The sequence below is a fragment of the Pezoporus flaviventris genome, unplaced genomic scaffold (assembly GCF_033815535.1).
Source record: "Pezoporus flaviventris isolate CSIRO_AGI_PZ_B2104156 unplaced genomic scaffold, CSIRO_AGI_Pfla_v1 ptg000660l, whole genome shotgun sequence".
Lineage (NCBI taxonomy): Eukaryota > Metazoa > Chordata > Aves > Psittaciformes > Psittacidae > Pezoporus > Pezoporus flaviventris.
In genome coordinates this window covers 721-13,047 of record NW_026893206.1, presented here as the reverse complement: position 1 = coordinate 13,047, position 12,327 = coordinate 721, and the positions used below count along the sequence as shown (strand labels likewise).

General features: G+C 61.1%; 1 protein-coding gene across 1 annotated transcript in view; it reads right to left on the bottom strand.

Annotated features, from left to right (window-relative positions):
• The window catches only part of SYMPK (symplekin scaffold protein), a gene marked incomplete at its 3' end in the record, with an annotated part of 31,482 nt that extends 19,365 nt beyond the window's left edge, over positions 1-12,117 (bottom strand). The window contains exons 1-6 of the mRNA XM_061444066.1: positions 12,036-12,117; positions 9,257-9,310; positions 8,057-8,130; positions 7,833-7,959; positions 6,488-6,737; positions 488-658 (exon numbers count right to left, since the gene is read on the bottom strand). Coding sequence (XP_061300050.1) covers positions 488-658; positions 6,488-6,737; positions 7,833-7,913 — 502 coding nt within the window. The remainder of the gene's footprint in view (positions 1-487; positions 659-6,487; positions 6,738-7,832; positions 7,960-8,056; positions 8,131-9,256; positions 9,311-12,035) is intronic.
• Positions 12,118-12,327: the final 210 nt, after the last annotated feature.

Genomic DNA, 12,327 nt, shown 5'->3' with positions numbered 1-12,327 from the left:
CCCATCCCCATGGGGCTCTGTGCCCCATCCCCATAGAGCTCCATACCCCATCCCCATGGGGCTCTGTGCCCCATCCCCATAGAGCTCCATACCCCATCCCCATGGGGCTCCATCCCCGTGGGGCTCTGTGCCCCATCCCCATAGAGCTCCATACCCCATCCCCATAAGTCTCCATACCCCATCCCCGTGGGGCTCCATACCCCATCCCCATAGGGCTCCACACCCCATCCCCATAGGGCTCAGTGCCCCATCCCCATAGAGCTCCATACCCCATCCCCATAAGTCTCCATACCCCATCCCCATAGAGCTCCATACCCCATCCCCATAGAGCTCCATACCCCATCCCCATGGGGCTCCATCCCCGTAGGGCTCGATGCCCCATCCCCATAGAGCTCCATACCCCATCCCCATAGAGCTCCATACCCCATCCCCATGGGGCTCCATCCCCGTGGTGCTCCGTGCCCCACGCCGTGGGGCTGGGTCTCACCGTGCAGTGTCTCGTAGGCCTGGATGACCTCGGCCATGAACATGGGTCTCTGCCTGGCGATGGTGGCCAAGGAGCCGAGCGCGGCCGTGAGGTTGATGCTGGAGATGGCCGGGTGCACCATGAACTTGAGGAGCTGCTCCAGGGCCGCCCTGCCCTCCTCCCACAGCGCCGCTGCACGGACACACAGCACGTGGGGCACTAAAGGGAACCTGAGGGGCACTAAAGGGAGCCTGAGGGGCACTAAAGGGAGCCTGAGGGGCACTAAAGGGACCCTGAGGGGCACTAAAGGGAGCCTGAGGGGCACTAAAGGGACCCTGAGGGGCACTAAAGGGACCCTGAGGGGCACTAAAGGGATCCTGAGGGGCACTAAAGGGACCCTGAGGGGCACTAAAGGGACCCTGAGGGGCACTAAAGGGACCCTGAGGGGCACTAAAGGGACCCTGAGGGGCACTAAAGGGATCCTGAGGGGCACTAAAGGGACCCTGAGGGGCACTAAAGGGACCCTGAGGGGCACTAAAGGGACCCTGAGGGGCACTAAAGGGATCCTGAGGGGCACTAAAGGGACCCTGAGGGGCACTAAAGGGATCCTGAGGGGCACTAAAGGGATCCTGAGGGGCACTAAAGGGAGCCTGAGGGGCACTAAAGGGATCCTGAGGGGCACTAAAGGGACCCTGAGGGGCACTAAAGGGATCCTGAGGGGCACTAAAGGGACCCTGAGGGGCATTAAAGGGATCCTGAGGGGCACTAAAGGGATCCTGAGGGGCACTAAAGGGATCCTGAGGGGCACTAAAGGGAGCCTGAGGGGCACTAAAGGGACCTGAGGGGCACTAAAGGGACCCTGAGGGGCACTAAAGGGAGCCTGAGGGGCACTAAAGGGAGCCTGAGGGGCACTAAAGGGATCCTGAGGGGCACTAAAGGGAGCCTGAGGAGCACTAAAGGGACCCTGAGGGGCACTAAAGGGAGCCTGAGGGGCACTAAAGGGACCCTGAGGGGCACTAAAGGGAACCTGAGGGGCACTAAAGGGAGCCTGAGGGGCACTAAAGGGAGCCTGAGGGGCACTAAAGGGATCCCTGAGGGGCAATAAAGGGAGCCTGAGGGGCACTAAAGGGTGCCTGAGGGGCACTAAAGGGACCCTGAGGGGCACTAAAGGGAGCCTGAGGGGCACTAAAGGGACCTGAGGGGCACTAAAGGGACCCTGAGGGGCACTAAAGGGAGCCTGAGGGGCACTAAAGGGACCCTGAGGGGCACTAAAGGGAGCCTGAGGGGCACTAAAGGGACCCTGAGGGGCACTAAAGGGAGCCTGAGGGGCACTAAAGGGATCCTGAGGGGCACTAAAGGGACCCTGAGGGGCAATAAAGGGACCCTGAGGGGCACTAAAGGGACCCTGAGGGGCACTAAAGGGATCCTGAGGGGCAATAAAGGGAGCCTGAGGGGCACTAAAGGGAGCCTGAGGGGCACTAAAGGGATCCTGAGGGGCACTAAAGGGACCCTGAGGGGCACTAAAGGGAGCCTGAGGGGCACTAAAGGGAGCCTGAGGGGCACTAAAGGGACCCTGAGGGGCACTAAAGGGATCCTGAGGGGCAATAAAGGGAGCCTGAGGGGCACTAAAGGGAGCCTGAGGGGCACTAAAGGGATCCTGAGGGGCAATAAAGGGAGCCTGAGGGGCACTAAAGGGAGCCTGAGGGGCACTAAAGGGATCCTGAGGGGCAATAAAGGGAGCCTGAGGGGCACTAAAGGGAGCCTGAGGGGCACTAAAGGGATCCTGAGGGGCACTAAAGGGAGCCTGAGGGGCACTAAAGGGATCCTGAGGGGCACTAAAGGGAGCCTGAGGGGCACTAAAGGGAGCCTGAGGGGCACTAAAGGGACCCTGAGAGGCACTAAAGGGAGCCTGAGGGGCACTAAAGGGACCCTGAGAGGCACTAAAGGGATCCTGAGGGGCACTAAAGGGAGCCTGAGGGGCACTAAAGGGACCCTGAGAGGCACTAAAGGGAGCCTGAGGGGCACTAAAGGGACCCTGAGGGGCTCTAAAGGGACCCTGAGGGGCACTAAAGGGACCCTGAGGGGCACTAAAGGGAGCCTGAGGGGCACTAAAGGGACCCTGAGAGGCACTAAAGGGATCCTGAGGGGCACTAAAGGGAGCCTGAGGGGCACTAAAGGGACCCTGAGAGGCACTAAAGGGATCCTGAGGGGCACTAAAGGGAGCCTGAGGGGCACTAAAGGGAGCCTGAGGGGCACTAAAGGGACCCTGAGGGGCACTAAAGGGATCCTGAGGGGCACTAAAGGGATCCTGAGGGGCACTAAAGGGAGCCTGATGGGCACCAGGAGGATCTGAGGGGTCCTTAAAGGGTGCTGGAAGGACCCTGAGGGGCACTAAATGGAGCCTGAGGGGCACCTGAAGGACCTAAGGGGTCCTTAAAGGGTGCTGGGAGGACCCTGATGGGCACTAAAGGGATCCTGAGGGGCACTAAAGGGATCCTGAGGGGCACCAAGAGGACCTGAGGGGTCCCTAAAGGGTGCTGAGAGAACCATGATGGGCTCCAACAGGATCCAGTGGGCACCAGAAGGACCTGAGGGGCACCAGAGGGAGCTGGGAGGACCCTGATGGGCACTAAAGGGATCCTGAGGGGAATTAAAGGGACCCTGAGGGGCACTAAAGGGAGCCTGAGGGGCACTAAAGGGAGCCTGATGGGCACCAGGAGGATCTGAGGGGTCCTTAAAGGGTGCTGGGAGGACCCTGATGGGCACTAAAGGGATCCTGAGGGGCACTAAAGGGAGCCTGAGGGGCACTAAAGGGACCCTGAGGGGCACTAAAGGGACGCTGAGGGGCATTAAAGGGAGCCTGAGGGGCACTAAAGGGATCCTGAGGGGCACTAAAGGGATCCTGAGGGGCACTAAAGGGAGCCTGAGGGGCACTAAAGGGATCCTGAGGGGCACTAAAGGGACCCTGAGGGGCACTAAAGGGAGCCTGAGGGGCACTAAAGGGACCCTGAGGGGCACTAAAGGGATCCTGAGGGGCACTAATGGGAGCCTGAGGGGCACTAAAGGGACCCTGAGGGGCACTAAAGGGACCCTGAGGGGCACTAAAGGGATCCTGAGGGGCACTAAAGGGAGCCTGAGGGGCACTAAAGGGATCCTGAGGGGCACTAAAGGGATCCTGAGGGGCACTAAAGGGATCCTGAGGGGCACTAAAGGGATCCTGAGGGGCACTAAAGGGAGCCTGAGGGGCACTAAAGGGAGCCTGAGGGGCACTAAAGGGAGCCTGAGGGGCACCACGAGGACCTGAGGGGCATTAAAGGGATCCTGAGGGGCACTAAAGGGAGCCTGAGGGGCACTAAAGGGATCCTGAGGGGCACTAAAGGGATCCTGAGGGGCACTAAAGGGACCCTGAGGGGCACTAAAGGGATCCTGAGGGGCACTAAAGGGATCCTGAGGGGCACTAAAGGGATCCTGAGGGGCACTAAAGGGAGCCTGAGGGGCACTAAAGGGACCCTGAGAGGCACTAAAGGGATCCTGAGGGGCACTAAAGGGAGCCTGAGGGGCACTAAAGGGAGCCTGAGGGGCACTAAAGGGACCCTGAGGGGCACTAAAGGGATCCTGAGGGGCACTAAAGGGATCCTGAGGGGCACTAAAGGGAGCCTGATGGGCACCAGGAGGATCTGAGGGGTCCTTAAAGGGTGCTGGAAGGACCCTGAGGGGCACTAAATGGAGCCTGAGGGGCACCTGAAGGACCTAAGGGGTCCTTAAAGGGTGCTGGGAGGACCCTGATGGGCACTAAAGGGATCCTGAGGGGCACTAAAGGGATCCTGAGGGGCACCAAGAGGACCTGAGGGGTCCCTAAAGGGTGCTGAGAGAACCATGATGGGCTCCAACAGGATCCAGTGGGCACCAGAAGGACCTGAGGGGCACCAGAGGGAGCTGGGAGGACCCTGATGGGCACTAAAGGGATCCTGAGGGGAATTAAAGGGACCCTGAGGGGCACTAAAGGGAGCCTGAGGGGCACTAAAGGGAGCCTGATGGGCACCAGGAGGATCTGAGGGGTCCTTAAAGGGTGCTGGGAGGACCCTGATGGGCACTAAAGGGATCCTGAGGGGCACTAAAGGGAGCCTGAGGGGCACTAAAGGGACCCTGAGGGGCACTAAAGGGACCCTGAGGGGCATTAAAGGGAGCCTGAGGGGCACTAAAGGGATCCTGAGGGGCACTAAAGGGATCCTGAGGGGCACTAAAGGGAGCCTGAGGGGCACTAAAGGGATCCTGAGGGGCACTAAAGGGACCCTGAGGGGCACTAAAGGGAGCCTGAGGGGCACTAAAGGGACCCTGAGGGGCACTAAAGGGATCCTGAGGGGCACTAATGGGAGCCTGAGGGGCACTAAAGGGACCCTGAGGGGCACTAAAGGGACCCTGAGGGGCACTAAAGGGATCCTGAGGGGCACTAAAGGGAGCCTGAGGGGCACTAAAGGGATCCTGAGGGGCACTAAAGGGAGCCTGAGGGGCACTAAAGGGACCCTGAGGGGCACTAAAGGGACCCTGAGGGGCATTAAAGGGAGCCTGAGGGGCACTAAAGGGATCCTGAGGGGCACTAAAGGGAGCCTGAGGGGCATTAAAGGGAGCCTGAGGGGCAATAAAGGGAGCCTGAGGGGCACTAAAGGGAGCCTGAGGGGCACTAAAGGGACCCTGAGGGGCACTAAAGGGATCCTGAGGGGCACTAAAGGGAGCCTGAGGGGCACTAAAGGGACCCTGAGGGGCACTAAAGGGATCCTGAGGGGCACTAAAGGGAGCCTGAGGGGCACTAAAGGGACCCTGAGGGGCACTAAAGGGATCCTGAGGGGCACTAAAGGGATCCTGAGGGGCACTAAAGGGACCCTGAGGGGCACTAAAGGGAGCCTGAGGGGCACTAAAGGGATCCTGAGGGGCACTAAAGGGAGCCTGAGGGGCACTAAAGGGATTCTGAGGGGCAATAAAGGGACCCTGAGGGGCACTAAAGGGACCCTGAGGGGCAATAAAGGGAGCCTGAGGGGCACTAAAGGGACCCTGAGGGGCACTAAAGGGATCCTGAGGGGCACTAAAGGGACCCTGAGGGGCACTAAAGGGATCCTGAGGGGCACTAAAGGGAGCCTGAGGGGCACTAAAGGGACCCTGAGGGGCACTAAAGGGATCCTGAGGGGCACTAAAGGGAGCCTGAGGGGCACTAAAGGGAGCCTGAGGGGCACTAAAGGGATCCTGAGGGGCACTAAAGGGAGCCTGAGGGGCACTCAAGGGAGCCTGAGGGGCACTAAAGGGACCCTGAGGGGCACTAAAGGGACCCTGAGGGGCACCAAGAGGACCTGAGGGGTCCTTAAAGGGTGCTGGGAGGACCCTGATGGGCACTAACAGGATCCTAGGGGCACCAGGAGGACCTGATGGGTCCCTAAAGGGTCCTGGGAGGACCCTGATGGGCACCAGGAGGACCTTGATGGGTCCCTAAAAGGTGCTGGGAGGACCTTGGTGGACACCAAGAGGACCTTGATGGGTCCCTAAAGGGTGCTGGGAGGACCTTGGTGGACACCAAGAGGACCTGGATGGGTCCCTAAAGGGTGCTGGGAGGACCTTGATGGGTCCTTAAAGCGTGCTGAGAGGCCCTTGATGGACACCAAGAGGACCTTGATGGGTCCCTAAAGGGTGCTGGGAGGCCCTTGATGGGCACCAAGAGACCTTGGTGGGTCCCTAAAGGGTGCTGGGAGGACCCTGATGTGCACCAAGAGGACCTTGATGGGTCCCTAAAGGGTGCTGGGAGGACCCTGATGGACACCAAGAGGACCTTGATGGGTCCCTAAAGGGTGCTGAGAGGACCCTGATGGACACCAAGAGGACCCTGATGGGTCCCTAAAGGGTGCTGGGAGGCCCTTGATGGGCACCAAGAGGCCCTTGATGGGTCCCTTAAGGGTGCTGGGAGGACCCTGATGGACATGAGGAGGATGTGAGGGGTCCCCATAGGTCGCTGGGAGGCCCCCGGCCCGCACTCACTGTACTTGATGTAGGGGTGGTCCCTGGGCACCTTCTCGAGGCTGATGTCTCCCTCGTGGCGCTTGGGCACGTCGGAGTCGGCGCCGCGGGGCGAGAGGGTGATGATGAGGCCCTCGACGAACTTGATGGCGTGCGTGCGGATGCCGTCGTTGTCCGAGTCGAGCAGGAGCAGGATGTCCGAGGCCATGGAGGTGATGAGCTCCCAGCAGGCCTCCTGCAGCTCGCTCAGCACCCGCGACTTCACCATCCACTGCGCGGGGGGACACGGGGACATCCACGGGGGGTCAATGGCACCCATGGGGGGACAAGGGCACCCAAAGGGGGTCAATGGTATCCAAAGTTGGTCAATGGTACCCAAAGGGGGTCAATGGTACCCAAAGAGGGTCAATGGTACCCAAAGGGAGTCAATGGTAGCCACAGGGGGCCAATGGTACCCAAAAGGGGTCAAGAGTACCCAAAGTTGGTCAATGGTACCCAAAGCTGGTCAATGGTACCCAAAGGGTGTCAATGGCACCCAAAGGGAGTAAATGGTACCCAAAGGGGGTCATTGGTATCCAAAGGGGCTCAATGGGACCCAAAAGGGGTCAATGGTACCCAAAGAGGGTCAATGGCACCAAAGGGAGTAAATGGTACCCAAAGGGGGTCATTGGTATCCAAAGGGGCTCAATGGGACCCAAAAGGGGTCAATGGTACTCAAAATGGGGTCAATGGTATGCAAAGAGGGTCAATGGTACCCAAAGGGGGTCAATGGTACCCAAAGCAGTTCAATGGTACCCAAAAGGGGTCAATGGCACCCAAAGGGGGACAAGGGCACCCATGGGGGGTCAATGGTACCCAATGGGGGTCAATGGCACCCAAAGGGGGTCAATGGTACCCAAAAGGGGTCAATGGTACCCAAAGGGGGTCAATGGTACCCAAAAGGGGTCAATGGTACCCAAAGTTGGTCAATGGTACCCAAAGTTGGTCAATGGCACTCAAAAGGGGTCAATGGCACCCAAAGGAGCTCAACAGCACCCAAAGGTGCTCCTTCCAGTACCTAAAGGTGCCGAAAGGCACCCAAAGGGCCTCGATGGCACACAAATGGGCTCAACAGCACCCAAAGGTGCCCAACAGCATTCAAAGCTGCTCCCTTCCAGCACCCAAAGCTGCTCCATCGGCACCCAAAGGCCCTCATTCCAGCACCCAAATACACCCCCGAGCACCCAAAGGAGCCCTTAGAAGCAGGCGCAGGGCCCCCCTCCACCACCCAAAGGTGCTCCTCCGAGCACCCACAGCTGCTCCATTGGCATCCAAAGGAACCCCCGACACCCATGGGCCCCCCGCTCAGCACCCATGGGTGCGGTACCTGCAGGGCCACCCTGTAGAGCTGGGTCATGGTCAGGATGGCCTTCTTGACCACGTTGACGTTCTCGTCCTTGAGGAGCATGTTGAGGTTGGCGATGAGCTTCAGCAGCAGCTCGATGTCCCGCTTGCTGTGGGGTGTCGGGGGGGGGGAGGGGAGGCAGGTGTGGGTGGGGGGCACCCATGGGTGCTCAGCACCACCCTGGGGTTCCTCCCCCCTCCCCTTACCAAGCCTCCTCGATGAAGCCCACCACGAACTTGCGCACCTCGATGGATTTGTCCGCTTGGAACGCGATGATCTCCTGGGGGGGGGGGGGGCAGGGACAGGGTGGAGCCATCCCAACCCCCCCCCCATCCATCCCAACCCCATCCCGGATCCATCCCAACCCCCCCTTCCATCCCAACCACCCCAGATCCATCCCAACCACCCCTGATCCATCCCAAACCTATCCTAGATCCATCCCAACCACCCCTGATCCATCCCAAACCTATCCTAGATCCATCCCAACCACCCCAGATCCATCCCAGCATTCCCAGATCCATCCCAAACCTATCCTAGATCCATCCCAACCACCCCTGATCCATCCCAGACCACCCCTGATCCATCCCAGCATTCCCAGATCCATCCCAAACCTATCCTAGATCCATCCCAACCACCCCTGATCCATCCCAAACCTATCCTAGATCCATCCCAACCACCCCTGATCCATCCCAGCATTCCCAGATCCATCCCAAACCTATCCCAGATCCATCCCAACCACCCCTGATCCATCCCAGACCACCCCAGATCCATCCCAACCACCCCTGATCCATCCCAAACCTCCCAGATCCATCCCAACCACCCCTGATCCATCCCAGACCACCCCAGATCCATCCCAACCACCCCTGATCCATCCCAAACCTCCCCAGATCCATCCCAACCACCCCAGATCCATCCCAAACCTATCCCAGATCCCTCCCAGCATTCCCAGATCTATCCCAAACCTATCCTAGATCCATCCCAACTACCACAGATCCATCCCCAAACCTATCCCAGATCCATCCCCACCACCCCAGATCCATCCCAGCATTCCCAGATCTATCCCAAACCTATCCTAGATCCACCCCAACCACCCCAGATCCATCCCAGCATTCCCAGATCCATCCCAAACCTATCCTAGATCCATCCCAACCACCCCAAATGCCTCCCAGCATTCCCAGATCCATCCCAAACCTATCCCAGACCCATCCCAGCATTCCCAGATCCATCCCAAACCCATTCCCAGCATTCCCAGACCCATCCCATCCATCCCAGTATCCCCCTGGATCCATCCCAGCATTCCCAGCCCCCCCCCATCCATCCCTGGATCCATCCCATCATTCCCAGCTCCACCCCAGCCCCATTCCCCCCCAGTATCCCCCTGGATCCATCCCAATCCCATCCCTCACATCCAGGAAGTTATCCAGTAAAGTGGGATCCTTGTTGATGATCAGCTCCTGGACCTGGATGCGGAACGGAAGGGACACGATGGGACATGGGGGGGGGTATCCATGGGAGGGGGGGGCTGTCCATGGGGAAGTCCATGGGGGGTTAATGGGGGGAGTGGGTCAATGGGAAGTCCATGGGAGGGGGGGTCTATGGGGGGAGTGTCCATGGGGGGGTCCATGGGGGGTTAATGGGGGGAGTGGGTCAATGGGGAAGTCCATGGGAGGGGGGTCCATGGGGGGGTCCATGGGGGGTTAATGGGGGGTTAATGGGGGGAGTGGGTCCATGGGGAAGTCCATGGGAGGGGGGTCTATGGGGGAGTGTCCATGGGGGGGGTCCATGGGGGGGGTCCAGGGGTTAATGGGGGGAGTGGGTCAATGGGGAAGTCCATGGGAGGGGGGGTCTATGGGGGCAGTGTCCATGGGGGGGTCCATGGGGGGAGTCCATGGGGGGTTAATGGGGGAGGCGGGTCCATGGGGAAGTCCATGGGAGGGGGGGTCTATGGGGGGAGTGTCCATGGGGGGGTCCATGGGGGGTTAATGGGGGGTTAATGGGGGAGTGGGTCAATGGGGAAGTCCATGGGAGGGGGGGTCTATGGGGGCAGTGTCCATGGGGGGTCCATGGGGGGAGTCCATGGGGGGTTAATGGGGGGAGCGGGTCCATGGGGAAGTCCATGGGAGGGGGGTCTATGGGTCAGTGTCCATGGGGGGGGTCCATGGGGGTTAATGGGGGGATTGGGTCCATGGGGAAGTCCATGGGAGGGGGGTCTATGGGGGGGAGTGTCCATGGGGGGTGGTCCATGGGGAAGTCCACGGGGGGTTAATGGGGGGAGTGGGTCAATGGGGAAGTCCATGGGAGGGGGGTCTATGGGGGGAGTGTCCATGGGGTGGCCCATGGGAAGTCCATGGGGGGTTAATGGGGGGAGCGGGTCCATGGGGAAGTCCATGGGAGGGGGGGTCTATGGGGAGAGTGTCCATGGGGGGGTCCATGGGGGTTAATGGGGGGAGCGGGTCAATGGGGAAGTCCATGGAGGGGGGTCTATGGGGGGGAGTGTCCATGGGGGGGTCCATGGGGGGTTAATGGGGGGAGTGGATCAATGGGGAAGTCCATGGGAGGGGGGTCTATGGGGGGGCAGTGTCCATGGGGGGGGTCCATGGGGGGTTAATGGGGGGAGTGGGTCAATGGGGAAGTCCATGGGAGGGGGGTCTATGGGGGCAGTGTCCATGGGGGGGTCCACGGGGGGTTAATGGGGGGAGTGGGTCCATGGGGAAGTCCATGGGAGGGGGGGTCTATGGGGAGAGTGTCCATGGGGGGGTCCATGGGGGGTTAATGGGGGGGAGCGGGTCAATGGGGAAGTCCATGGGAGGGGGGGTCTATGGGGGGAGTGTCCATGGGGGGGGTCCATGGGGGGTTAATGGGGGGAGTGGATCAATGGGGAAGTCCATGGGAGGGGGTCTATGGGGGGAGTGTTCATGGGGGGTCCATGGGGGGTTAATGGGGGGAGTGGGTCCATGGGGAAGTCCATGGGAGGGGGGTCTATTGGGGGGGAGTGTCCATGGGGGGGTCCATGGGGGGGTCCATGGGGGGGTCCATGGGGGGAGTGGGTCAATGGGGAAGTCCATGGGGGGGGGTCCATGGGGGGTTAATGGGGGGTTAATGGGGGAGTGGGTCAATGGGGAAGTCCATGGGAGGGGGGTCTATGGGGGGCAGTGTCCATGGGGGGGTCCATGGGGGTGGGGGGGGGGGTCCATGAGGAAGTCCATGGAGGGGGGTTCATGGTGGGAGGTGGGGGGGGTCCACGGGGGGGGATCCATGAGGGGAGTGTCCATGGGGGGGATCCATAGTGGGGGGTCCATGGGGTGGTCTATGGGGGGAGGCCATGGGGGGGATCCATTGGTGGGCTCATGGGTGGGTTCATGGTGGGGGGTCCATGGGGGGGTTCCATGGGAGGGGGTCAATGGCGGGAGGCCATGAGGGGGTGTCCATGGGGGGGGTTCATGGGGTGGTTCCCTGAAGGGGGGGTCAATAGGGGGTGTCCATGGAGGGATGTCCATGAGGGGGGGTGGCTCCATGTGGGGGTGTCCATGGGGGGGTGAAGTCCATGGGGGGTGAGGTCCATGGGGGGGGTGTCCATGGGGGGGGGAATACATGGCGGGGGTTTCCATGGGAGGGGGGGGTCTATGGGGGGGTGTCCATGGGGGGGGTGTCCATGGGGGTGTCCATGGGGGGGGTGTCCATGTGGGGGTGTCCATGGGGGGGGTGTCCATGGGGGTGTCCATGGGGGGGGTGTCCATGTGGGGGTGTCCATGTGGGGGGTGTCCATAGGGGGGTGTCCATAGGGGGTGTCCATGTGGGGGTGTCCATAGGGGGGTGTCCATGTGGGGGTGTCCATAGGGGGGTGTCCATGGGGGTGTCCATGGGGGGGGTGTCCATGTGGGGGGGTCCATGGGGGGTGTCCATGGGGGGGGTGTCCATGTGGGGGTGTCCATAGGGGGGTGTCCATAGGGGGTGTCCATAGGGGTGGTCCATAGGGGGTGTCCATGGGGGGCTGTCCATAGGGGGGTGTCCATGTGGGGGTGTCCATAGGGGGGTGTCCATAGGGGGGTGTCCATGTGGGGGTGTCCATAGGGGGGTGTCCATAGGGGGGTGTCCATAGGGGGTGTCCATAGGGGGTGTCCATAGGGGGTGTCCATAGGGGGTGTCCACATGGGGGTGTCCATGTGGGGTCCCCCCCATCCCCACCTGTCTGAGCAGGGTGATCTTGGAGTCGGAGCTGAGCAGCGCTGCCTGGTTCAGCAGATCCACAACCTGGGGGGGGGGGGGGGTCAGGTCCTGAGGCAGCGTGGACCCCCCTGCCCCCCAAGTAACACCCCATTGACCCCCCACTGCCCCCAATCCCAGGATCCTTCCCCCCCCATCCCATGTATCCCACCCGAGATCGCAGGGATCCCCCCCCTCCCCACATCCCTGGCTGGGAACGCTGCTCCCTGCTCCTGGGAATGCCATTCCCAGACCCGGGAATGCTGCTCCATGA